Below are 24,425 nucleotides of genomic sequence, written 5' to 3' on the forward strand. Positions count from 1 at the left end.
TATTTACTTTTGAATATGTATCAAGTGGTGTTTAAGAAAAATAACTTCTAAAATTAACTATAATAATGTCAGATTCAGCTAAGCAGCAAACAAACTCCATGACAAGTCCAACCATGGTTTAACTATGAAAATATATTCTTAGTCACAGTTTATATATACATAGATAGAGAGATCTAGGAACTCCAATTAAAGCTCTCTGATATTAACAGCTTAAACAGCTTTCAATTGGAAAATGCTGGTGAAAATCTGGTTCCACAGATGGAAGGATCCATTAGGGGTTAATATTGCAGACTTCTGTGTTTTACAATCTGTCTTTGAGTAGTTACTGGTAGAAGCTTCTTTACGTCAGACAAACTGTTCAGAAATGGCTATTTTAGTCATTTGTAAAACAGAATTGATCCCACTGAAATGTTTTTTTCAATAGTATTAAGGTTATGCATTTTTTCATTTATAGTGAATATTAGTTGGCTATGCATCCTCCCAGGTTGTTCTGGGAATTTTATGAAAACACATAATTGCAGCATCACTTTCTCACGGTCATTTATTTGTAGCAGTTGGTCATGCTCTTGTAAGATTTATAAAAATATAAAAATACATTAAGCTTTTCTAGTGCAGTGTAAGATACGAATATCTCTGTAGATGATGATCCATAAATTACCATTGACATTTACCTTTCAAGAAATCAGTGAAATATATATTCCTTTGCTCTCACGCAGTAAGGGTAGGTTTTGGGCTAAGAAATTACAAGTAAATATAATTGGCTGAACCAGGTTCTGAAATGTTTTTTGTAATATGCATTTTTGTAGGGAGAATGGCAAAATCAAGAGTTACAAGTGCAGAAGAATGTGCAATTTGCGAACTGCCCAATTTCATCATCGGTCCATAACATACATCAACGCTCCTTAAAAGTGCACATTCTTGTTATGGTATTTTGCACAAAAGCATTGCTATGACACTCCCAAATAAGCTCAGGTGCAACCATTTGCCTTCAGAATTCACAAAATAAGTTAAATGGAGTCCATCTGTGTGCAATAAAAGTGGTTCACATGATTTCAGATTAAGTACACCTGTCTCTGTAAGGCCCCACAGTTTGGTAGTGCATTCAAAGCAATGACACTACCATGAAGAGCAAGAAGCTTTCAAAACAACTCTGGGATAAAGTTGTGGAAAGGTACAGATCAGGGGAGGTGTATGAAAAGATTTCAAAGGCATTGAGTATCCTTTGGAGCACAGTCAAGTCGATCATTAAGAAGTGGAAGGTATACAGCACATTCTGGCTCAAAGCCACACTATTTTATTCATCCTGATTGACAAAATGTACTGCAAAACTTTGCTGTCATTGACTTAGAAGTGAACCGCCAGTTATCTGAGCCATACAAACCCCTCTGTGCAGACATACTGTATTCGTCAAACATGCATCTGGTTTTCTTAGAACATTAACAGTGCAGTTAAGCTTCTGTTCTTCTTGGCATCAAAGGTAATTTACAATTCATGCAAGGTCTGATAGGCAGAGGTAAGTTTATTGTGTTGTATAAATAGCAAAATAACTTTTATTTTATTTTATTTGTTTTATTATTTGTCATTAGGTTGTCGAAATTGCCATAAAAGTGAACCCTGCCCTGGGCACACACATGTTCCAGTCTCTTCTGCCTTCAGTCTTCAGAGGTGTGATAGATGGGGAGGTAAGGGCTGTTATCTCAAGTTGCTGGATGTAGGTATTGTCACACAAATGATTACACAGATAAATCTTTTGTTTGTTTGCCGCCAAGTGTTACTAATGTCAAAAACATACTACTTTTCAAATCTTCTGTTTTATTATTATAATGCATAATGTAAAATCATCTTTTAGTTTTTACTTGAACAGCAGAATGCACTGGTGTCAGGTCATGTCATCACATACGGAATGTAAGCATTTCTATATCCAGTGACCCCAGTTAGCTTGTAACCAGACTCCTCCAGCAGGTTTTGCAGCAGCTTCCTCTTTTTGACAGTTGCAGTAGTATTGTATGGCATGAAGAGCAAAATCATCTTTTCTCGTTATCTGCCTTAGCTGTTTCATGTTTCAAAGATGAACATAACTGATGCCAAAAAATGTACATATTTTTTATTAGCAGACTGTGTGAAGCCCAATTACCCTGTAACCTTATCTGAGTATGGAAGTAAAGTAATGTCTGAATTTAAAAGACTGTGCCAAATTCTAAATCACACATATACAGTATATACTTATATACAATTACATTTAATAATTTGTTTAATTTTTATTTTGAGGCGTTAACCTAAATAACTTAACAGCTCATGTGGGACTGATTATCCATGTAATGCTCCTTGGTAATGATGTACAGAATGACTCCTCAATGAAAGAATAGCTTTTTATACAGACACCCTGCTGTAAGACAAAATTGCTATTATCCTACTGGTCTTTTTCTTTAGTTCAGTGTGTTCATTAAGCCCTAAGTTTGATTGCTTAGCGTATGTCACCAATATATATTTATACTGTATCTGACAACACTTATTACTTATAGAAGGATAGGGTCTATTTAACATTATCTAGGTTTATATTTAAGTCTTTGCTGATCAGTTATTTATTTTGATGTGTTTAATTCTGTTTTGCAGAGGTACCCTGTAGTTATGTCTACTTACCTGGGTGTGATAGGAAGAGTGTTGCTACAAAATGGTAGCTTTTTTTCTTCACTTCTCACACAGATGGCAGTGGACTTCCATCAAGAGGTAAGAAATTCTTAACTTTATCACACTTTTGTACAGGTGTTCCATTTTAATTTTTTTTCTGTTTTATTTTCACCCCTATCCCCTGTGCAAGGGTCATATTAGAAACTGTCAGATGTTTTTTTCTTAGCACCCTGCTGTTATTTAGAAAAGTTATTGTGTGCAGGTATAGCCAATTCCCAGTCTTTAACTAAACTAGGTGTTGTAGTCATGCAAAAAACAATAACCTGTTTTTCAGGGAAGAAAGTTTAAGATTTGTAGCTTTATTCATTTAAATAAGTACGCCTGTAACATGGCTTGAATTTTAATCCAGGAACCCTTCGCACCAATTCTAATTTGTTGCTTTCTCTATTACAAAAATACAAAGCAACTTTTCCTAGCAAAACACAATTACTTCTCTTGGAAAAAACACCTGGAACATATTCTCTGACCTCTGTGCTGGGTGATGTCCCAAGGCAATTTGCATAAGGACTGTGGGCAATAGCAGAAAACACAAGTGCGTGTTCCCCTTTTCTGAATCGAGAACTGCGTGCAAATTCTGTATGCTTCATACGCTTTTAAATAAATCATAAACATAACCATACAATAGCTACAAAACCCACGTAATGTCACGCTCCACATAGTATCACCACAGTGAAATGTCTCCAGAGTATAATGGGTCAATGGAAACAAGCTCCAAATAATATCATTTTGATTATCATGGACCCTTTAATATAAGTGTGTCAGCCATTCAACTGATTTTCACCACACTTCATATCATTTCAAACTGTGAATGCATTTTGAAATGTTTTGTTTACTGCATGCTACAGGATCACATTTATTGACATGCAGCAACTGCTAACTGCAGTGTCTATTCTGATTTAAGTGTTTAGTTTTATAAGCATTAAAATTACAATGGAGGAGTCTTGGAAATGAAAAGATTTAGATAATCACAAAGGCTTTATATATATATATATATATATATATATATATATATATATATATATATATATATATATATATATATATATATATATATAAATATAAACTGCAGTGTACAAAATTGAAGGCATATGAAAGAAAAGATTTTTTAAAAAATGTACACAAAAACTTTAAAAGATTTAAAAAATCTTTTATTTTCGGGACATTTCAGGCAAAAGCCCTTCAGCTGTTTAAAAAACTTCATTCGAGATTGCAAAACATGCCTTCGCTGTCTTTGTGATGTCTCGTACAAGTACGGTGAATATGAAAACTTACCGTGCAGAATCTCCAGTCAGGGTTTCATTGTGCTTTTCTCCCGACTTTTCCATTGTTTTCTCCCTATGGTGTTAGTCCTGACAAAAGTTTGAGTCAAATAGTTTGAGTATTCTCGTAGTTTTAACCTTAGTTGTTCCTTTATTATTATTATTATGAATTTGTCATTTAGCAGATGCTTTTATCCTTCATGTACAACATTGTCAAATTCTGTCTTTTTTTACTTTCTATTTCCCGGACAAAGATGGATCAGCTCTTGGGCAGCTTGATTGAGATGTGGGTGGACCGAATGGACAACATTACACAGCCAGAAAGAAGAAAGCTTTCAGCTTTGGCATTGCTGTCACTGCTTCCCTCGGACAACAGGTAGGCACTATACAAACATGTTTGAATCCTTGAACTGGAGATAAAACCAACAGGTACTCAGCTTTTCACATTTCCTACTACTTTGTTGTCAGATTTGAACATTCACAATATGGCTTTAGGATATCATCACTCGCTGTATAGAGGTAAAGTAATCTATATATAAAATGTTGTAAAACAACATGTAATGGCAGAATGTTTTTCAGCTAATGTAGAAAGCCTGATTCAAACATGTATTGAAAACATTGACATGCAAATTCAAGTCTTGTTTACAACTGCATCTCCTGTAGCTTTATTTTTTTTTTATCCTATTCAGACTATTACATTAACAAAAGTATATTGTAAAAGTAGGTGGAGGTTATAGAATATTCCACCATCTCACGTATTACAGCTCTGTTAGTGTATATACTGCTGGTATAGTACATTGGCAGTACCAGAGAGAGTGTTAATTAATAACACTATGTAACACAATTTTTGTTCCTGGGTAGTAAGTGTTATTTCCTAATTGCTTATGCCTCAAAAGTATAGAAAATGGCTATTATTCTCCACAAACTTTGCTTTTGTGACCAGGAGAGTGATATTTCAAAATATCACTATTTCCAATGGGAAAATGTGTGTCTTTTCGTTCACATAAAGTCAGAAAAAAACAACATATGAATCCAAATGAACATGTATTTATACTAAAGTAATACAAAGATGACTACAAAAGATTTAGAAGTGAGTAGTTTTTCGAGATTTACAATTATACTGTATTTACAATTGACTGCTGAAGATATTTAAAGTGATTGGTAGAGAGAGAGAGAGAGAGAGAGAGAGAGAGAGAGAGAGAGAGAGAGAGAGAGAGAGAGAGAGAGAGAGAGATCATATCCGGGTAAACACGTGGTGAGGGTGAAGGCAGTGAGGAAAATGTAGGTCTGTGATCCTTGTCACTTTGTCGTCTCCTCGACTTGATGACTTCCGCCTTGTGTGATATTTTCTAGAAGCTGCGAGATGAAGCAGTGCCTGATCTTGCTGAAAGGCATCGTTTTTTACATGTAGTTTTGTGGAGGATGAAGGCGATCAACAGGGCCTATATTCTTCACTGACACCTGATTCAGTGGAAGAATTAAAATTGGAATTCAATGTAATTTGTAGTACTTCTTTCCCACAGAGCATTTCTTGTCGTTTTCCAGATATTTTTGACATTTTGTGGCTGGGTTTGTTGTGTGTAATTCCGTAAATATCTGGCAGATGCCGCAAGAGATTACTACAAGGTGTTACAGACACCTAGTGTTACAATATTACATCAGGAGTTTTGTAGATTCAGTAATTAAAGTTCAAAGCTCAACATTTGCATAACGTACTGGTACGTTCGTACTCCCTGGGGACCATTAATTCAATGACATACCAGTACGTTTGTACTACTCAAAGGGTTAATGCTTCTACAAACCAGATTGCTCCTAGAGATGTTTCTGAAGCAGTTCTTTTTTACAATTCTAACTTAAATTCTAGTCTTAAATACAGTTGCTCCGATAAAAACAAGATTAAATCGTCAAGATCGCACTTCTCCATAGTGCAATTTACGTTTATGGGACCTAAAAAAAGCGGGTGTCGGGTTGAACATAAATGGAGGACCACTGGTCTAAAGGTACACAGGGAAATCTGGAAATCACCTCTGAAGGTATATAGCTCAGAAGTAAAATTGGCAAAAATGAAATTTTACTCTGACATCATTGTAAAGGGACACGGTAATCTTTGTTCTTTTTAATACTTTGGACAAGAACTCGTTTTGCGTTCCCATGATCTGATTCGAACCCTGATCGCTGTGAGGTACTTCAGCAAAAAAATGTAAAGTATAAGGGCATCAACAATTAACATCTCTGATGCAACCATATTGTCTGATCCTGCTATATCCGTTCTTTCAGATTTCTTGCCTGTTTCTTCTACAGATAATGGGTTAACCAGTAAGGCCAAAGATTCCACCAGTGCTATTGACCCCTGACCCACTAGTACTGTTAAACTTTGCACTGATACTCCCTTTAAATTACTAATCATTAATCTGTCACTTCTCAAAGGCTTTGTCCCTGTTTCACTAAAACAAGCCATTGTTAAACGCACTTCTAAAAAAAGCTTTGCTGGACCCGGCAGTGGTTTGGAACTTTCGTCCTTTATCTAATCTCCCTTTTCTGGTTAAGCTACTTGAGTGAGCTGTTGCCGACCAGTTGCTCTCTCTCATCTCTCACAAAATAATATAATGGAAGCCTTTCAGTCTGGGTTTAGAATGTCACACAGTACTGAAACTGCTATGGTTAGGATTGTTAATGACCTCGTTGTTAATGCTGATCTCTCAGTACTGGGTCTTTACTGCTGCGTTTGACACCATCGACCATCAGATTATCCTGAAGCATCTTGAAAATCTGGTAAATGTGAGGGGGACTGCTCTGGAATGGTTCTGCTCATATTTATTAGACCGACATAAATATGCGTCTTACAGTGGCTATAATTCCCCTAATGCTCACCGTGTTCATGCAGTTCCGCAGGGTTCTGTCCTTGGACCTCTCCTTTTTAACATTTATATGCTGCCATTCGGTGATGTTATACGACAACACGGAGTCCACATCCATTCTTATGCAGATGACAGTCAGACTTAATTCAAAATGAATTCCAATACTGAAGTAATTTTATCTGCTTGTTTAGCAGATGTACAAGCTTGGATGTCTAATAATTTTCTGAAATTAAATGCAAGCAAAACTGAGCTGTTGGTAATAGGATCTAAAACCCAGCTCTATTCTTTTCCTAGTTTTTCTTGCTCTTTTGGTGTTTTCATTGTTGGCGCTTGTTTGGTTGTCCGCAGTTTAGGTGTTGAGTTAGACCCTAGGCTGTAATTTGAAAACCATCTTTCTACTGTGGTTAAGGTAGAGCTTTATCACCTAAAGAAAATTTCCAGAGTTTGTTGTTTTCTGTCTCCCAGTGATGCAGAGATCCTCGTTCATGCCTCTGTAACCTCTTGATTGGATTACTGCAATGCTGTTTTTGCTGTCTTCCTGCTCGTTCTCTGAATCGTCTTCAGATTGTGCAAAATGCAGAGGCAAGGATCTTGACAGGCACTAGGCAGACAAAACATATCACCCTGGTCCTTATGCATTTGCATTGGCTTCCTGTTCATTCTTGTTTTGCCTTCAAGACTCTGTTACTGACATACAAGCCTTTGCATGGTCAGGGTTTTAGTTACAATGGACCTTCTCAACCTTTACATCCCTGGAAGACAGCTTAGATTATCAAACTCTGGACTTCTAAAGCCTTTGGTTCCAGGAGGTGTTACTCTTTGTTCTGGCTGTGTTGCCACTTCTCTCTGGCACTCTTTGCCCGGCCGCATTGGAGACTCCACATCGATGTTGAATTTTAAATCCACTCAAGACAAATTTGTTCTTGGCAGCCTTTGTGCAGTGATGCTATGGACTTGTTCTTAAAACTTTTAATGTGATTTTGTAATTATTGTTTTTATGATCTTAGGAATTGGTTTTTATTTGTATTTTAAGTGTTGTGAATGTATTTTTTAATAGACTGTTTATTGTTTGTTTTATTATTATTGTTATTACTATGTTCCTGATTTTTTTATTCTTATTGTGCAGCACCCCGAGACACCTGTTGTGAAGGTTGCTATATCAAATTAAACGTTATTGTTGTTTATTATTTGCTGCGTATACTAGCCACACTCATGGGGTTTCCATGCGGGTCAATTTACACGTGAAATGGTGATGCGTTTGCACGTTTGGGAGAATTACTTGGGTAAATCAGGTTTGTGGCCAAAGAGAGGGATAGGGTAAATCTCCTTTACTCGTGTAAATGACGTAAATCTCGTTTACTCCTGTAAATGACGAAACACACAGGAAATCCTCGCCCAGTTTCACATAGAAATCCGCATTTCATATGTAAATGTTAATGAGCGTGTTTATTCTTAACTGTAAATATTACAAAGGAGCAGTTCAATTGTTACTGTGGATTCCAAGACTGCAGAAAGTAGTGGCTGGTGGGTGATTTTATGGTTAGCAGTGGTGTAGTTCACCTTAATAATAATGCGGGAGGCTATTTTTTATTATTGTTTTGCTGTGTCTGGTCTGTCATGTTGTATACCTCTTGTGGGTTTACTGTTCTGTATAAAACCACTTACCATGAACTGCGTTATGCCTGTGTTATAATATTAATGAAGCTGTTTGAGAATACTCTTGCTGCTTAAATGCCTAACTGAATTAATTCACGTCATTTTTTTGTTTCCAGCTATGTCCAAAGACAACGCGTGTCTGCCCTCCACGTTAGTAAATATAGTTGGTGAACTGGATGTCATGTGCCAGCTCGATCGCCCAAAACAGCGCAACAACATCCAACAAGTTGTTGATGCTCTCTCAGAACTGACCAAATAAGATTTTAGTTCCTGCCTTGTCCATTACAGTTGTTACTATACATTTTATTTGAGAAGGGAAAACTGAATGGGTATGTGTCCCCCCCCCCCCCCATGAAAATCACTATAGGGCTATACAAATTATACTGATATTTTCTGTTTTAGTGCAGTGTTTTATATTGCAAAACCAGTACAAAATTTGCAAAAGAAACAAACTAAATGCATTTTGTTACATTTGGTAAATCACTGACACTGATTTTATTATCACAAATCTGTGCTGCTCCAGTTTGTGGGAAATTAAAAATTACTCCTGCTGACAGAAAAAAAACAAAAAAAAAAAACTATCTGGAGCATGTGGCAAAGTGGTTTGTAGTGCTCCGGTGTATAGGTGAGTTGAGGTGCTCCAACAAAGGACAAACACAAAGTTTACCGCTCAGGTTTCTTTTAATGCCCTTTAAACCGGGTTTCAAATAATAAAGCTGGCTCTACCCAGCAATGGGTATTGCCAGCAAAAACTGGACTCAAAATAATAAAGCTGGTTCTACCCAGCAATGGGTATCACCAGCTACAAAACAAAGGGGTTGCAGTCCCGAAATAATAACCACAGAAAACACGTCTCCAAACTGGGTGCTCTGGTGCAGGTGCGGTGCTCTGATTGCTGGTGCTCGTGCGCGTTCAGATCTGGGCTTCTCGCTGCAGCTCCAGCTTCGTATCAGCTGTCTGGCAAAACAAACACAACACTTCTCAATGAACCCACACTTCATTCAAGGTTCCGTCCTTGTCTCCTCCCATTAACCACAACAAAGGAGACGATTACGGCGTCATGTCCCCCTAAAGTACCCTAAGCCCCGCCCCCTCCGATAGCTAGTTCAATCACGACTCCTCCAATTAATGACTGAAACTTCGCTCACCGTACTAGGGCGATGACTCCAGGTACCGTAACGCCGCCCTCTTCCTGAATGGCCGGCTCCCGACTGTCCCTGGGATGAACTGCCCAACCATTCAGTAGGAAGCCTGCAGGTCCTGTTGTACAATGCCCTCATCGGTCGAGAGGGAGATTGTTGATTTGGATTCATTCGCTCTCCGTCACAGAGCACTATAGTAGTCTTAAACTATTAAACTCAATATACCTTTGAGTTAGACAGAAGCATTTGGAGGTTCATTTCAGCACAATATGTGAAATAATTTAAAGGTTATCTTGAATTTATCTCTCCATTGTGAATTAAACTGTACAGATGACTTCAAAATTGGATTACGCATACAGTAGGCATTTATCAAATATGGATTATTTTGAAGTGAGAATTTCTTCATTTTAAAGCCACTTGAGTGTAGTGGGGGATAAAAAATGTATTAACTAGACCAATTAGTTATTGACATTTGTTAAATGCATTCAGTATTGAGGTTTGCCTTGAGACTTTCCAGTCCAACCCAGAACATTTGTATTTATCTGTACCTTTAGCAAAATATTTTCAGATCCCATACTTCTTATGTCTACAGAATTGACAGTTTAACTGTTATGAACTTAAATGCTAGATATACTTAAACATCAACATATTTATTTAAACATTATGATGCTGCTTCATAGACGGTATTGATTGAATATCTTCCCAAGGATTATTTCAAGCATATCAGAATTTTTTATTTATTTATTTTTATAGTTAGTTCTAGCTGTATCGATGCACAAAATATCTTGTGTCTCACTATCAGTATTCAGTTCTTAATAGCTGGATAACCTCTGGTATCACTTTCAGTGTTTGTTGACTCAGACTTTTGAAAGTTTGGTAAATTATAGGGAAGTATCGAAGCAACAGTACTGGAATGCTGCACTCGTCTTGGCTATTGTAACACGTATTTCTTCATAGAAGTGTAACATAAACATTTGAGAAAAAGCAAAGAAGTTTAGAAAAAGTTAAGGCAGAGACAAGACTGGAACATTGCTCATTCCATATCGCTGAGCTTTAAAGGGAGTCAATTTTGGATGTATTTCAAGGTTGCATTTTTGAGTGCTTTCATTACAATCTAAAATGCCAAACAAAAAATGACGCAGACATTGAATGAAAGAAACCACTTCACTTTACAAGAAAATTTAATCTATTTCATATTTAAGGTCATTGTGTGCAAGCAATGGTTGTGTTTAGTATTTTATTTATTTTTTTAATAAGGATCAAACTTCCTAATGAGAATTCACTTTTGGTATGCTATTAGCATTGTCAGTGGTTTTTTGGTGGAAATTTGGAAGGATATTTCATGTTTTAAAATACAAATAAACATCACTCAAGCTCACTCAAAAATTGTTAGTGCATAGGGCTATGACAGTTGCATTTAGGAAACAAGCTAATTTAAAATCAAACATGCCTGCAGCATATAATGTTAATACTGAAACATGCCCATTTATTACTGCCATGTTAGCACTTCAATTCACCGTGCAGTAAAATTAACTGGGTGTGCACGTTTGATTCGTTTAAAGGTGTGGGACTTACTAGCAATCATTTATCAATGTTATAGTTATTTCTGAAGCAACAAGAATGTATTTGTCAAACAGATTTACAGTGTAAATACAAAGTGTAGTAAACGTCTGTGTCATCCCAATTAAAATTAGGCATAATTGTTACGAAGGTGACCCCACTAAGTGCCCTTTGCAATTCCGATTTCCTAACTAATTTTCTTTATTCCTGTGCACATAGCGAGGATCATTTGATTCCTAATTTCCTTCTGTAAATTATCAGAATTGGTTTCTATGTTAGGGCCAGCATAGCAACAAAGTGAGAGGAATGACATCAAAATGCTTAATTTTCATAAATTTCTGTATACATTTGTTTCTTGTGATCCTTTACGCCAGCATACAAGGTACTAAATTAGTCTGACTTTGCAGAATATACCAAGTACCGTATTCCTTTTGAATTCAAGACGCAATTTTTTTAAATTATTTTTTTGCTTCTTTAAAATAACCTGCGTCTTAAATTTGAGTATTCTTCTTATTTATTTCTTAGCAGACACCCTTACCCAAGGAGACAAAATATCACAGTACAAAGTATCACCACTCAAACGTGACTGTCCGAACACTCAAGCAGCAACGTGACTTACTGCTGAGAAAAGACAATAAAGACGTCTGCCCGATTTCAAATCATCCACTTTATACAGGCAGCCATTTACAAAGAAGCTTCATTAGCTTCCTGAGGAATACCAAGAGAAGCTTTTAAAATGTCATGTCAATGTCAATGTCACAAACAGTACCAACTTGGACAGATCAGAAATGCTGATCAGACCCCTGTGTTCTTTGACATGCCAAGCTATGACACAGTTCACAAATTGGGAGAAAAACAGGTTTTGACTGTTGTGTTTGTGGTCTGTGCTGTTGTGGTTGCTGGGTTACATGTTGCCTGATGTCGTGCTTGCTATTGCCAGGATGCGTGATGCCGTAAGTGAGTTAGTGGTATGTGTATGACAAAGAAGCCATACAAGTATTATACAGTACGCAGCACAATAAATAAGCTCAGTGGTTTGTCTACAACAACACTGTTTCGTGTTAGTTTTGTACGATTCAAAAGCTTAATTGAGGTTGTATCGTTGTAAATGTATGTTTATTTGATGTTTTATTTTTTCCTCAAATTGAAGGTGGCAAATTTGGTCTGTGTCTTAAATTCGAAGGAATACAATCGTTGAACGGTGTACAGTATGTATAACTAACAATGTGTTACTACAGGTGGGATGCATTGTTAGTATGGAATATGAAGGGTTTCTGTTTTCATACTACAGCTTGCAAATCAGCCAACCTGGAAATGCAGGTTTCTGTCATTTTGACACGTGTGATCACTTGTACGTGGATGCAGTAAATGTCCACCAAACAGACATTTTTTTTAAGAATTACATGATATTATGGATAATTGCAAAGCACATGACATGGTTTATTTAGAATTCTAGAAAGCTTTTGATAAAGTCTTGCATAAAAGATTAATTTTCAAACTGAATGCAGTAGGGATTCAAGGAATTGCATCCACATAAATTAGGGAGTGGTTAACATGTAGAAAACAAAGTACTGATTAGAGGAGAAACCTCAAAATGGAGCGAGGTAACCAGTGGAGTGCTCTTTGGGTCCTCTGCATTCTACATTAGTGACTTAGAATCTGGTATAGTAAGCAAACTTGTTAGATTTGCAGACAACACAAAAATAGGAGGAGTGGCAAACACTGTTGCAGCAGCAAAGGTCATTCAAAGTGATCTAGACAGCATTCATAACTGGGCAGACACATGGCAAATGACATTTAATAAAGAAAAGTGTAAGGTAGTGCACGCAGGCAATAAAAATGTCAGTTATAAATATCATATGGGAGATAATGAAATTGAAGAAGGAATCTATGTGGAAGCTATAAAAAAGGCCAAAAAAATGCTTGGATATATAGTGAAAAGTGTTGAATTTAAATTAAGGGAAGTAATGTTAAAACTTTACAATGCATTAGTAAGACCTCATCTAGAATATTAGGTTCAGTTCTGGTCACCTCGCTAAAAAAAGGATATTGCTGCTCTAAAAGAGTGCAAAGAATAGCAACCAGAATTATTCCTGGTTTAAAAGGCATGTCATATGCAGACAGTCCGAAAGAATTGAATCTATTCAGTCTTGAACAAAGAAGACTACGTGGTGATCTGATTTAAGCATTCAAAATTCTAAAAGGTACAGGGGACATTTTTGACCTGAAAAAAGAAACAAAGACCAGGCGTCACAAATGGAGGTTAACTAAAAGGGCATTCAGAACAGAAAATAGGAGGCACTTTTTTACATTAGAGAATTGAACCAACTCCTCAGTAGTGGGTCAGTAGTTTTACAGTAAAACAAAGGGAAATGCTATTGAACAAATATTTGTGAGTCTGCAGAACAAATTCACACTTTTTATTTTTGTTGTTTTATTTATTAATTTGTTTCTGAATAGCATTAGCCATATCCTTGGTTTCCAACAGAAATCTGTTGGAAACACAATTTTTAAGTCATGCTCTAGCCAATATGAAGATTCAAGATGAATGAAAGATCACATCATAATAATTTAAGTAATGTAATGCCTGTTTATTCTGTATGTGATGTCAACCAAACATTAGTCTGGTTTCGTAAACCAGTCGGAATGTTACACGGTGAGAACTCCTGTCAGTAATCTGTCTAAGCATTTCACACCAGGAAAGCTACAGGATAATGTCTGACAGCCAGAGAACAGTTCACTATGTAAATGATTTTGTGACTGGGAGAGCAGGGTGAATTTGGTCAAACTGATATGCATATTTACACATTTATGAATAGACAACAACATACATATTCATTCATGGCATTCATCCTCAATGATCAGGAAACCCACTGCCAAACATGTTGAACTTTAATATGATTTTTTTTTTTTAATGGATAAATAATAGAATGAATGGAGAGCTTTTCTTTGTATAGAATGGAGAAGAGCTCCAAATGGTGCAGTATACAACTGATCACTTCCTTTTAACTATGTGCAGAGTGCTTAAAGAGAAAGCATTCATTGTTATAATGTTCCTAGCTAGACGTATAAACAAGTGTGATGAATTTGCAGAAAGATTCATCGTGGTTCTCTGTGGTCTTGGCTTTATGTTGTATTTGTTTTAGAAATGGCTTGGAGACTTTGGTTAAAAGTGTACAACCAATGATTTGGATCTTGGTTCCTTATCCAGACACCATAGACCATTTTCTAAGGACAGTAACACACTGGTGAACAGCTGTATTTCAGTGATAATGAAAGCCCCACATAGTTTCCTTGCAGAACAGGTAATGACAGGTTAAACAAATGCCATGTCGCACTACCCTTATTGTGCCGCTTGATGGATCCATCACTGGCTTAGGGTTGGAACCTGAGGCTCCCATTGTAAGTAAGCAGTAACACGTGAGAAAGCATAGGCTGGAATGGTACACTTCTCACACACTAGGCTGCACCTCATGCCTGATACTAGCACATACCTTCTTGTGCGTTGTTGCTTTTTAAACATTCTTTTTTTTTTATCCCAATAATGTAAAAAGTAAAGGTTTTAGATCCAGTCTTGTTGACAAAAGTATTCTGGAGTTATCCTGACATCCCATCTCACTCTGCAAATATGTTATTTCCATATCTGTATAAGGAATGTAAAATTAATATTCAAATAATGTATTGTGTTGTTTTCTCAGTGTCTATTCCAGCTGGATATTTAAAGTTCTAGGTAAGGATAAAGAACTACACTGATGAAATTTCCATTCTCAAAAGAATAATGACAGAAAAGCATGTTCACTTAGCTATATTTCCTCAGGGGCATAAATTAATGTAGCAGTCACTTTATAACTAAGCAAAGGCTAGATGAATGTTGTTGGCATCTACTGTATGCCAAGTGCTTTCATAGTGAAAAGTGTTGAATTTAAATCAAGGGAAGTAATGTTATAGAATATTGTGTTCACTTCTGGTCACCTCGCTAAAAAAGGATATTGCTGCTCTAAAAGAATGCAAAGAATAGCAACCAGAATTATTGGTTGCTCTTCAGCCATTGGTACTCGGTTATATTATAAGGTTTTCTCAGATGGGCTCCATTAGCAGTGTCCAGTAAAACTTTCATTGCAACATTTTTTTAATTTCTTGTCATATCAATGATAAAGACCACACAATTAAGATGGTGTAATACACATTAAACAAAGCAGTGCCATGTTGTTTTAACCTCTGTATATATCAGTATAGTGTCTTTACAGTAGATATGCTATATTCTGTGAATCTCAATAGTTAAATGGACACCATATATTCGTTGGCTCATTTTGTGTAGTTAAATTACAAAAACTATTTAAAACATCAGGCAATATTTATTTATTACCTGGTATCCATGGAAATCCTTAACCAAACAACCTTAACTCTATTAATATGGTTTGTGTGTGTGTGTGTGTGTTTTTTTATTTTAATTTTTTTAAACTGCTTTATTAAACTCACAAAGTACAATTAAAGCCCTATACGCACAGGACTAAAAACCACCACATAAACAGGGACATTTTTCGGGACATTGGGACCTTGTGTAAAATTTCAAACTCTGGTGTCCTGTGTCTTTCTACTCCTGTGCGAATCGACCATGTCAATGTTATGTTAGAACTGATATAGCACAGTAAACTATAATATAATATTAAACTTGGTACGATCTGTCATGAGATTCTACAGTTCTGTAAAATGCTACAATTAGGCATAACCAAATTGGGGATGGGCAAAAATACAAAACATAATTGTCAACTCCTTAATAAATAAATACATAAAAAATAAAGAATGCTTTTAACAGTACATTTTAAGATATGTGTGGAAATACATATCATACAAAGGACAAAATGGTTATTGTTGCCCTTGGAAAAGAAGGTACTATTAGTTATAATATTAGTTATTTACACCTGTCTAAGGTCAGAAAGAGGTATGCTGTCAGTTCTGGTACAGGTGCAATTAATTAGTATTGTCAAGTTGTCTCAAACATTTTTAAGCAAATAATTTATACCTTTTTTTTTTCAAAATTTAAACTGGAAACAGACAAATTTCTCTTAAGAAAAAACAATTGATGACAAACAAGACAAAATAAGACGTCACCGCAAAGCTGCACAAGTAAACAAATTTACGAGACCCAATGTATTGCATACGATGCATATTTGCTTACTGTTTTCTTTCTGATGGGGGGGGGGGGGGACTGATAAATTGCATTAAAAAGATGTAAGAGACTGGTAAATATGATCAATACAATTTAAAAAGATGTAAAAGATTAAAAACAGCATAATGTACCAAATTAGTGGTCGTTTCCCTGCTTTCTTAGCGGACGTGGTTTAGGCAGTGTGCTGTGTACCACGTTTTAATGTGTACCTGAAAATAACACTACGGCAGTTCATTGTGTACAATACATGCACATAAGTGCCTTCTCTGGCTACAACATTGCATTTCATTTTGAATATACTGACTTTCCTTGATAAAGTTTCCGTCCTGGAGGAGACTTCCTCTGCTTCTGACCAACTCTGAGGACACCTGGTTTTTAGTAGTCATGCTTTAAAGTGGAAAATGCCTGAAATGGAATTTCAAGACCAGCTATTGTTTGGATCATAAAATAGTCACTTGTTCCTCTGTAACGATTTGGAATTTGCCATTTATTTAGTTTTTAAAGTTTTACTTTCAAGGGTGGAGCTTATTAAGGATGTACCCTGAAGGGTAAACATAGATCAGTGCTATAACATTTCAGCATCCTGAAAATCATCCAGGATTTTACTTTTTCATGCTTAAAGTAAGCCTTGGTAAGTTATCTTGTAAATCGCCTTGTCCAGCTGCTCTTCTCAGTGAATAAAGCTACTTGTGGTCACTGCTACTTGTGCAGGTGAACTGTAATTGGAGGGTCCTCCTAATCATAAAGTAAGAACTTGGAAAGTGTGTGCAGGTTTTTAATTTGATTTTATATACATTTGGCCCAAGTGTTCTCACTGTAGAATTGATGAATATACAAAAAAAAAAAGTAGTATTTTTATTTTTAAACAGGTGTGTTTGTCATGTAATTGTGTATGTTTGTCCTAATTTTATGTTCATACAATAGGCCAAATGTATGTCCTGTGTGCCTGTGTTCATTGTTTATCTGACAGGATATAGTAATGCATTGCTCTGTAGCCTGTACTAAAGATTAATTTGGGAATATTCAAGAGCTACTGAATATTGACTACCTTGGGCCTGATAAACTTGGACAGAAAACTCTTTTAACTTTTTCAAAATTGTCTGCTTAAAAAGGAGATCATTTCCATGAGCACTGAAGTTTGTACTCTATTGCTACTGTTGTGGTGTATAATTGTTGCTATTGAACTGTGTAATAACTATATAAACTCATAAAAGAGAGACCAAAAAAGCAAAACATCACCACACCATAGGCTTTATATAACATATGTTATCAGGATAGAAAATTGAGAATAAACCAGTGCTTTTGGGTTAATGTGCATATGTGTTCTGTCCATGATAAATTTGAATATAACCTAATAAACATAATTTGTGCTCTACACTTGGGGCACTGCATTTAATATCTTTCTGGTATTAAATTAGTTTTTAATTCATTTTGATTTAAATGTATCCATTCAGTATGCTTTTTGAAAAGTTTCTACAGTACCAGTTTCTTAATAAAAACTTTCTTTAGACAAGGTCATGTTGAGGCCAAGATAGTGATGACCGATAATGGTCAGAAGCAAAAGACGTGAAAGAACCAATCGATATTCTCAAGTGTACAATAAGTCTCCTTAAATTAGATTTGTGGGCTTCAATAGTTTGTTTTTTTAAATGTTTTTTATTAGTTCTTGTGAAGCCAATGTGTTTTAAAAATGTGAGACAGCTAAAAGTTACAAAATATACTAGTTTTACAGCTCCCAGAGCCCTTCAGCTCTCATTTTCACAATGTGTACAATCGATGCGAGGCCAGTATTGTTCACCTTGGTCATCGTGCACAATTTGACGTGTAGTGAATGGACGTTGGGACCTCCATTTCCTAACTGCTGGGTCAGGTATTTGTGCGCTCAATGACTCTAGAGCAGTGGTTCCCAACCTTTCTCAATGTAAGGACCACCTTGATTTTTCACAAGGACCACTTGCCAGCATTTTGAAACTAATTTGTATGTGTATATGTATAAGCACATGTGGAAAGTAAAGTATTTATACAATATACGTAACTTAATGAGATGTACATATAAAAAACACACCGGAATACGAAGACAGAGTGGGTGGGAAGCAATTTGATAAATTAAAAAATGATTGGAGAGTGTACAGGGTGTTGCATACCACTACTGGTGGTCTGTGATGTGTAACTTAAATGGGATTGGTGGTGCACAGTCAATAGGATTTATAGCAGTTTGGTTAAATATGACCGGGTTAGAACAGACTGTATACATTATTTCCTATCGTTAAGAGATTTTCCTTTTGGCACATAGTCTTGTGAGATATTAAACATGGCTGAATAAACCCGTATAATAACATGGAGCTGAAATCGATTGTTCACACTACGGTACAGTTCACAAGTCAAGCAACAAATACAGCCTCTTTGGTTCACATTAACTTATGTTACTCAAAATCTAACCTCTCAAAAAACGTATAATATAGAAATAGGGATATTCCTATATCCCAGGCAACACGAGCACACCTTTTATACTGTGGAAAATTAAAGGACTGAAACTGCGGTTGTAATGGTTCTTTTTCTGTTTGTTTTTGTTTTAATTTAGTCATTCCAACCTAGTTAGGAATATTTAATGCAGTATGATTACTTTTATGCGGAGCTACTTTTCCTGAACAGTAAACACAAGCAGCAGAATGAGCACGGATTACAAAGATGTGCATTTACATGAATGCTATATAATTTTTTTTTTTTAAATATTGCTGGCTGAAAAATAGAAGTCTGTAATTTTGACAAGACAAATGTCTTTTATAATGTGTAACACTTAGTGTTTGTTGCATAAAAGGGGGTTGTAATATATACAGTGCCTTGCAAAAGTATTCAGACCTCTGACCAATTCTCTCATATTACCAAATTACAAATGGTACACTGAAATTTCGTTCTGTTCAATATTTTATTTTTAAACACTGAAACTCAGAATCAGTTATTGTAAGGTGACATTGGTTTTATGTTGGGAAATATTTTTAAGAAAAATAAAAAAACTGAAATATCTTGCTTGCATAAGTATTCAACCCCTGTGCTGTGGAAGCTCCCAGTTTGTACTGATGAAAGAAATTGCCCTAACGAGGACACAGTTATCTTACCATTGGTCTCCACCTGTGAACCATTAAAGTTGCTGTCACATTTTCTGGATAAAAACCCCACTGTTGAAGGGAAGTGGAAGCTGCATCACACCACCCAGGCACTGCCAAGAAAAGGCCGTCCCTCAAAACTCAGCGCTCAAACAAGAAGGAGACTTGTGAGAGAAGCTACAGAGAGGCCAACAATCACTTTGTAGGAGCTACAGAGTTCAGTGGCTGGGAGTGGAGTAATGGTGCACCAGTCAACCATATCAAGAGCTCTGCATAACACTGGCCTGTATGGGAGGATGGCAAGAAAGAAGCAGTTACTCAAAAAGTACCATCTGAAAGCACGTCTGGAGTTTGCCAGAAAACATGAGAGTGACCCAGCTGCGATGTGGGAAAAGGTTTTATGGTCAGATGAGACCAAGATAGAGCTTTTTGGCCAAAACTCAAAGCGTTATGTGTGGCGCAAACCGAACACTGTCCATGCCTGAAGACACACCATCCCTACAGTGAAGTATGGTGGTGGTAGCATCATGCTGTGGGGATGCTTCTCATAAGCAGGGACTGGGCATCTTGTTACAATTGAAGGAAGAATGGATGGAGCAAAATACAGGAAAATACTGCAAGAGAATCTGCTTCAGTCTGCTAAAAACTGAAGCTTGGGAGGAAATTCACCTTTCAGCAGGACAAATTGCTTGGCTGTCTGACTCTTCCTATGAAAATTCAGAAAAAAATACTCTGGGGAACACTATAAAATACTTCAGAAACCATATAAACTTCACTGCGAAATTAATTTTTTTTTATTTTTAAGTATTTGTATTATTATTCTGTATTCTGCTTAGAGATAAACATATAAAAACAGATTATTCTATGACCTGAGGGGTCTTACAGTACTTGCTGAAAGTTTTTTGAAAAATATTGATTTCACCTGAGTGACAGCAATGACGTAATGCATGTTTATTCTCAAAGTCTTTATAATGGAAACTATTGTTGATGTATTTTCTCAAAATAAATGTTTATAAATTCAATAATAGTTAATTCATTACATTATCAGTTTTGTAACGAAAAAAACGTACTTGACTAATTTAGTTCATGAAATAGTATCTGCTTATCTGCTTGTTTCCTGATATTTAAAATTATTGTAAAAATATATATTAACACACAAGACAGAATAAATGTTATATAATGTAACTGTAATTTTAAATACATTTTTTTTCTTCCCTGTAAGCAAGTTCTTGTTATGTTTTGTTTTTCTGTGATGCTGAAAATGCTGGCACCCTTTTAAAAATGAATTGCCTGTCTCAGTGATGCCACACGAAAAAAACAAACCAGCAGGCAGCAAAATTCAGTTCCTCCCCTATCCAGTGATATGCGTTAACTTCATTTCTTTGACTTGCTGGGCAAAAACACGTTTTAACATGTTTACCTGATCGCAGACCAGAATGACACTTCAGTATGATCGTGTTTACATGATCACAAGCTGTTTGTTGTGTTGCTTGACTGTGTAACCAAATTTTGGGAGTTGTTTGCGGACCACCTGGTTTTTAGGGTGTAGCACCTACACAGCAGCACTTAAACATTATACATGGTGAAATGAAAGATATTTTAAAGATATTTTAAAATGAAACATAAAACATGTACATATTTTGTAATAAAATGTGTGTGGTCACATGGCATCTTTTAAATGTATGTCTGCTGCTTTAACCCCAGTTAAAACTGCATCGTTTGTATTCTATTCATCTCAGTGTCTGTAGAGGCATTTTTCAAAGTTCTCTTGAACAGTGTGTCTTATCAGTATACAGTATAACGGAAACAACGTGTTGTATTCCGTACAAGAGAACACAGAAGACCTGTTTGTTGCTACTAATTTCCCATCCTAAGCATGCTAATTACAGGAGTGATCAGTTTGATCAGTTCAGCTCTCAGAAGTTCAGAAGAATAATCGTGTTTTAAATCGTGATTCATTCAAAAGAATAATCGTGTTGTTTTAAATCGTGATTCGTGTGCTCGCGTGTCTCTTTTGTTGTGCGTTTTCTTTTTTTCATTTTAATTTGACATAATTGCAGGCAACTGTTATTACGTATGTTCTTTGTAAAGCACTTTGATGATTCTCTGCAGTTTTCCATTTCCTAACGCAGTGTGACGTTGAATACAATGTATCCTGTTTGCTCTCTGTATTTTCTTCAATGCATTCATGCTTCAGGTCTTCTCCTTTGACTTGGTGAATATTCATAAAGTAAATTATGCTGGCTTTAATCTGTAACAAACTCAACGGTACAGACAAGGTACAGATGGCTGAAAAAGGATTAAAATGGATGCAACAATTACACATTCACTGCTTGCACCTGCCAACCAATCATTTTTATGCATACACGCTTGCAAGTTATTGTTCATGGGTCTCATTGAAATCTTGTTTACGGATTATTTATAGTACCTAATCCTAAATGCTTTTTTTTTTTTTAACTGATCTACATTTTATTCTCTGTGATCCCTGCGTAAGACCTACACTCAAGGCCCATGTGCCCATGCACCTGTAATATGTATACCATTGTCTTAAAAAAATAAAAATAAAAAATACTACTGTCAAGCATCCCAAAAATATAAGAACCCCCATATTTTGCAAGAAAAGAATGTTTGTTTTGACGAATATATATATATGGTGTAAAGGAACCTTATCAATCCAGATGTTATCCAGCTTTTACTTTTTGACATCCAGAAGAGCAAGAAATGTGTTCCTGTAGATGCAATAATTTGAGGAAAAGAACATAATTTTCAATATCCTCTAAACAATAGCTTGGGGCAGACAAAACGTGCACCCTTTTGTATTTCCCCTGCAACATGTTATGCTCTAGTCCAGGGTTGGGCAGCCTTTGGTACTTCCAATCCATTGCAGGACTTTGTTCTAACTGGAGCCGACCAACATGGTCAATTAAATAATTTAGGATCTGGTACCTGAAAATTGTAACTATTTATTTATGTATTCATTTATTTATTTTATTTACGTTGCGTAATCTTACAAATCATTGCCCTACCTTGAAAACTTCAACTCATTTATGACTGCTGTTGTATAACAAATCTGCAGACATCTTAGTAAAGCCACTTATTACAATGCCACGTGTGTACTGACTGAAGAAAGATTAATAATATGTTTACTTGTGTGTCTCTGAAAGGAGGAGATGTTATGCCACTCATCTTGATAAGACATGTTTTAATGTGATCTAGTTGGAAGTTTTAATGCAGTATGTTTTTGGTACTGTTATTAAATTCAGACCAAGAGAAAAAAAATCGTGTTAGGTGTGGCACAAAAGGTCATTTTTAGAACTCTATATTGTAAGTAAGGCTGTAGTTATATGTAGCACCTTATGCTTGTAGAGAAATCATACAGTATTGTGGTATTTATAAAAATGAATTTATTTGCATAATATCTATATTGCTGCGTTTTCTATAGGTTTGCTTTTTTCTGTCAGCATGTTTTGAATATCTTAATTGGCTTTGCTATGCTGTTGCAGTTTAGTGTGTGTCTGGTTTATTTGTGCTTGTTTAATTCTCCAACTCAGCATTTATCATAAGCATATTTTTGCTGTTCTTGGACAAGTTGCACAGTAACAGCTTGTTAAGAATAACAGCGTGCAAAGCATTTTTGGACAATAAGAAATGACAACAGATGTTTAGTTGTTACACGGGATATACATGAATTACAGTGCCTATAGAAAGTCTACACCCCCTTGAACTTTTTTCACATTTTGATGTGTCAGTGCCTCAGAGTTTCATGCATTTAAATGAGGATACTCCACACTGTTTAGGAGGAAAAAGGTTTTATTGAGAAAAAAATTACATATTAAAAATACAAAACTGAAAGATCATAATTGGATAAGTCTCCAGCCCCCTGAGTTAATACTTGGTGGAAGCACCTTTGGCAGCAATTACAGCTGTGAGTCTGATGGGATAAATGTGTGGTAGGATGTGTAGATTAAATGAAAAATAAAAACAATTTTAATGCATTTTAATTCCAGGCTATAAGGCAACAAAAGGTGAAAAATTTGAAAGGGGGTGTAGACTTTCTATAGGCACTGTATATGTGGCATGTAACATAGTTCAAGGTTGCTTTATTTTTTAACAGCATGAGCAAACTTCTGGGATTTGTATATGTGAATTCAGAGTGTGCATGCAATAACTAAAAGAAGAATTAGTTTGTTATCCTTTTATTTTGTAGTCCTAGGAGATATTCTTTGTTCTAGATTGTTGTATTGTTGAGAATAGATAAACATAACCAGGATTTAAAAAATAGCAGCCCAGCTCCCACCTGTAACCCTAACTACTTCAAAAGCAATATATGTTACATTGAAAAGCATTCTGTATTGATGCCTTGTCTTTAATCATTCCGGACCTACAAAGAGTATAGTCTTTGCTGGTTGCAGAGCTACAGTAAAAGGGTTTTAGATAGATTCCAATATTTATTTTTTGTGGATTTGTAGTTTGAGAGAATGGTTATGACTGCCCAAAAATATAGGTACCCAAATGTATTCTGATTTAAAACAGACTGTTATAATTAGGGCCCAGCGTTTTTCATGACTTGTGTTTTAACCTGTAATTTAGTCCTCCAGCCACACTCTGTCGATATTGCATCTACAGTAAGCCACGTAATGAGCAATCATTAAACAATCACCCCATTACATTACTTCAGCCATTTCAATTGCTCATCCCATTACTACAAAGGACGTTTTAGCAGATGTGTATACATATAACAGGATTTTAAATGAAGTTTTGTATTATTTAGATAACTCACAATATAAATAATTGTTTGTAGGATTTAATCTACCAGTACACTTTTACACTTTTTTTTTTTTTTTTTTTTTTTAAACAAGTTTATTTCCTTGATATCTGGATCTCACCAGGCACAAATATGTAATTCGTCAACACGAGATTTTTTTTTTTTTTTTTTTTTTTTTTTTTTCCTTCCTGGATTTCCTGTTTCTGACACCGATCCCTGAACA

General features: G+C 35.8%; 1 protein-coding gene across 1 annotated transcript in view; it reads left to right on the forward strand.

Annotated features, from left to right (window-relative positions):
• Positions 1-24,425, forward strand: part of LOC121316904 (importin-11) — a 174,426-nt gene that overhangs the window by 107,825 nt on the left and 42,176 nt on the right. Inside the window, exons 25-27 of the mRNA XM_041252240.1 lie at positions 1,587-1,682; positions 2,614-2,727; positions 4,202-4,323. Of these exons, the coding sequence (XP_041108174.1) occupies positions 1,587-1,682; positions 2,614-2,727; positions 4,202-4,323 (332 nt within the window). The remainder of the gene's footprint in view (positions 1-1,586; positions 1,683-2,613; positions 2,728-4,201; positions 4,324-24,425) is intronic.

Source organism: Polyodon spathula, chromosome 1 (assembly GCF_017654505.1).
Source record: "Polyodon spathula isolate WHYD16114869_AA chromosome 1, ASM1765450v1, whole genome shotgun sequence".
NCBI lineage: Eukaryota > Metazoa > Chordata > Actinopteri > Acipenseriformes > Polyodontidae > Polyodon > Polyodon spathula.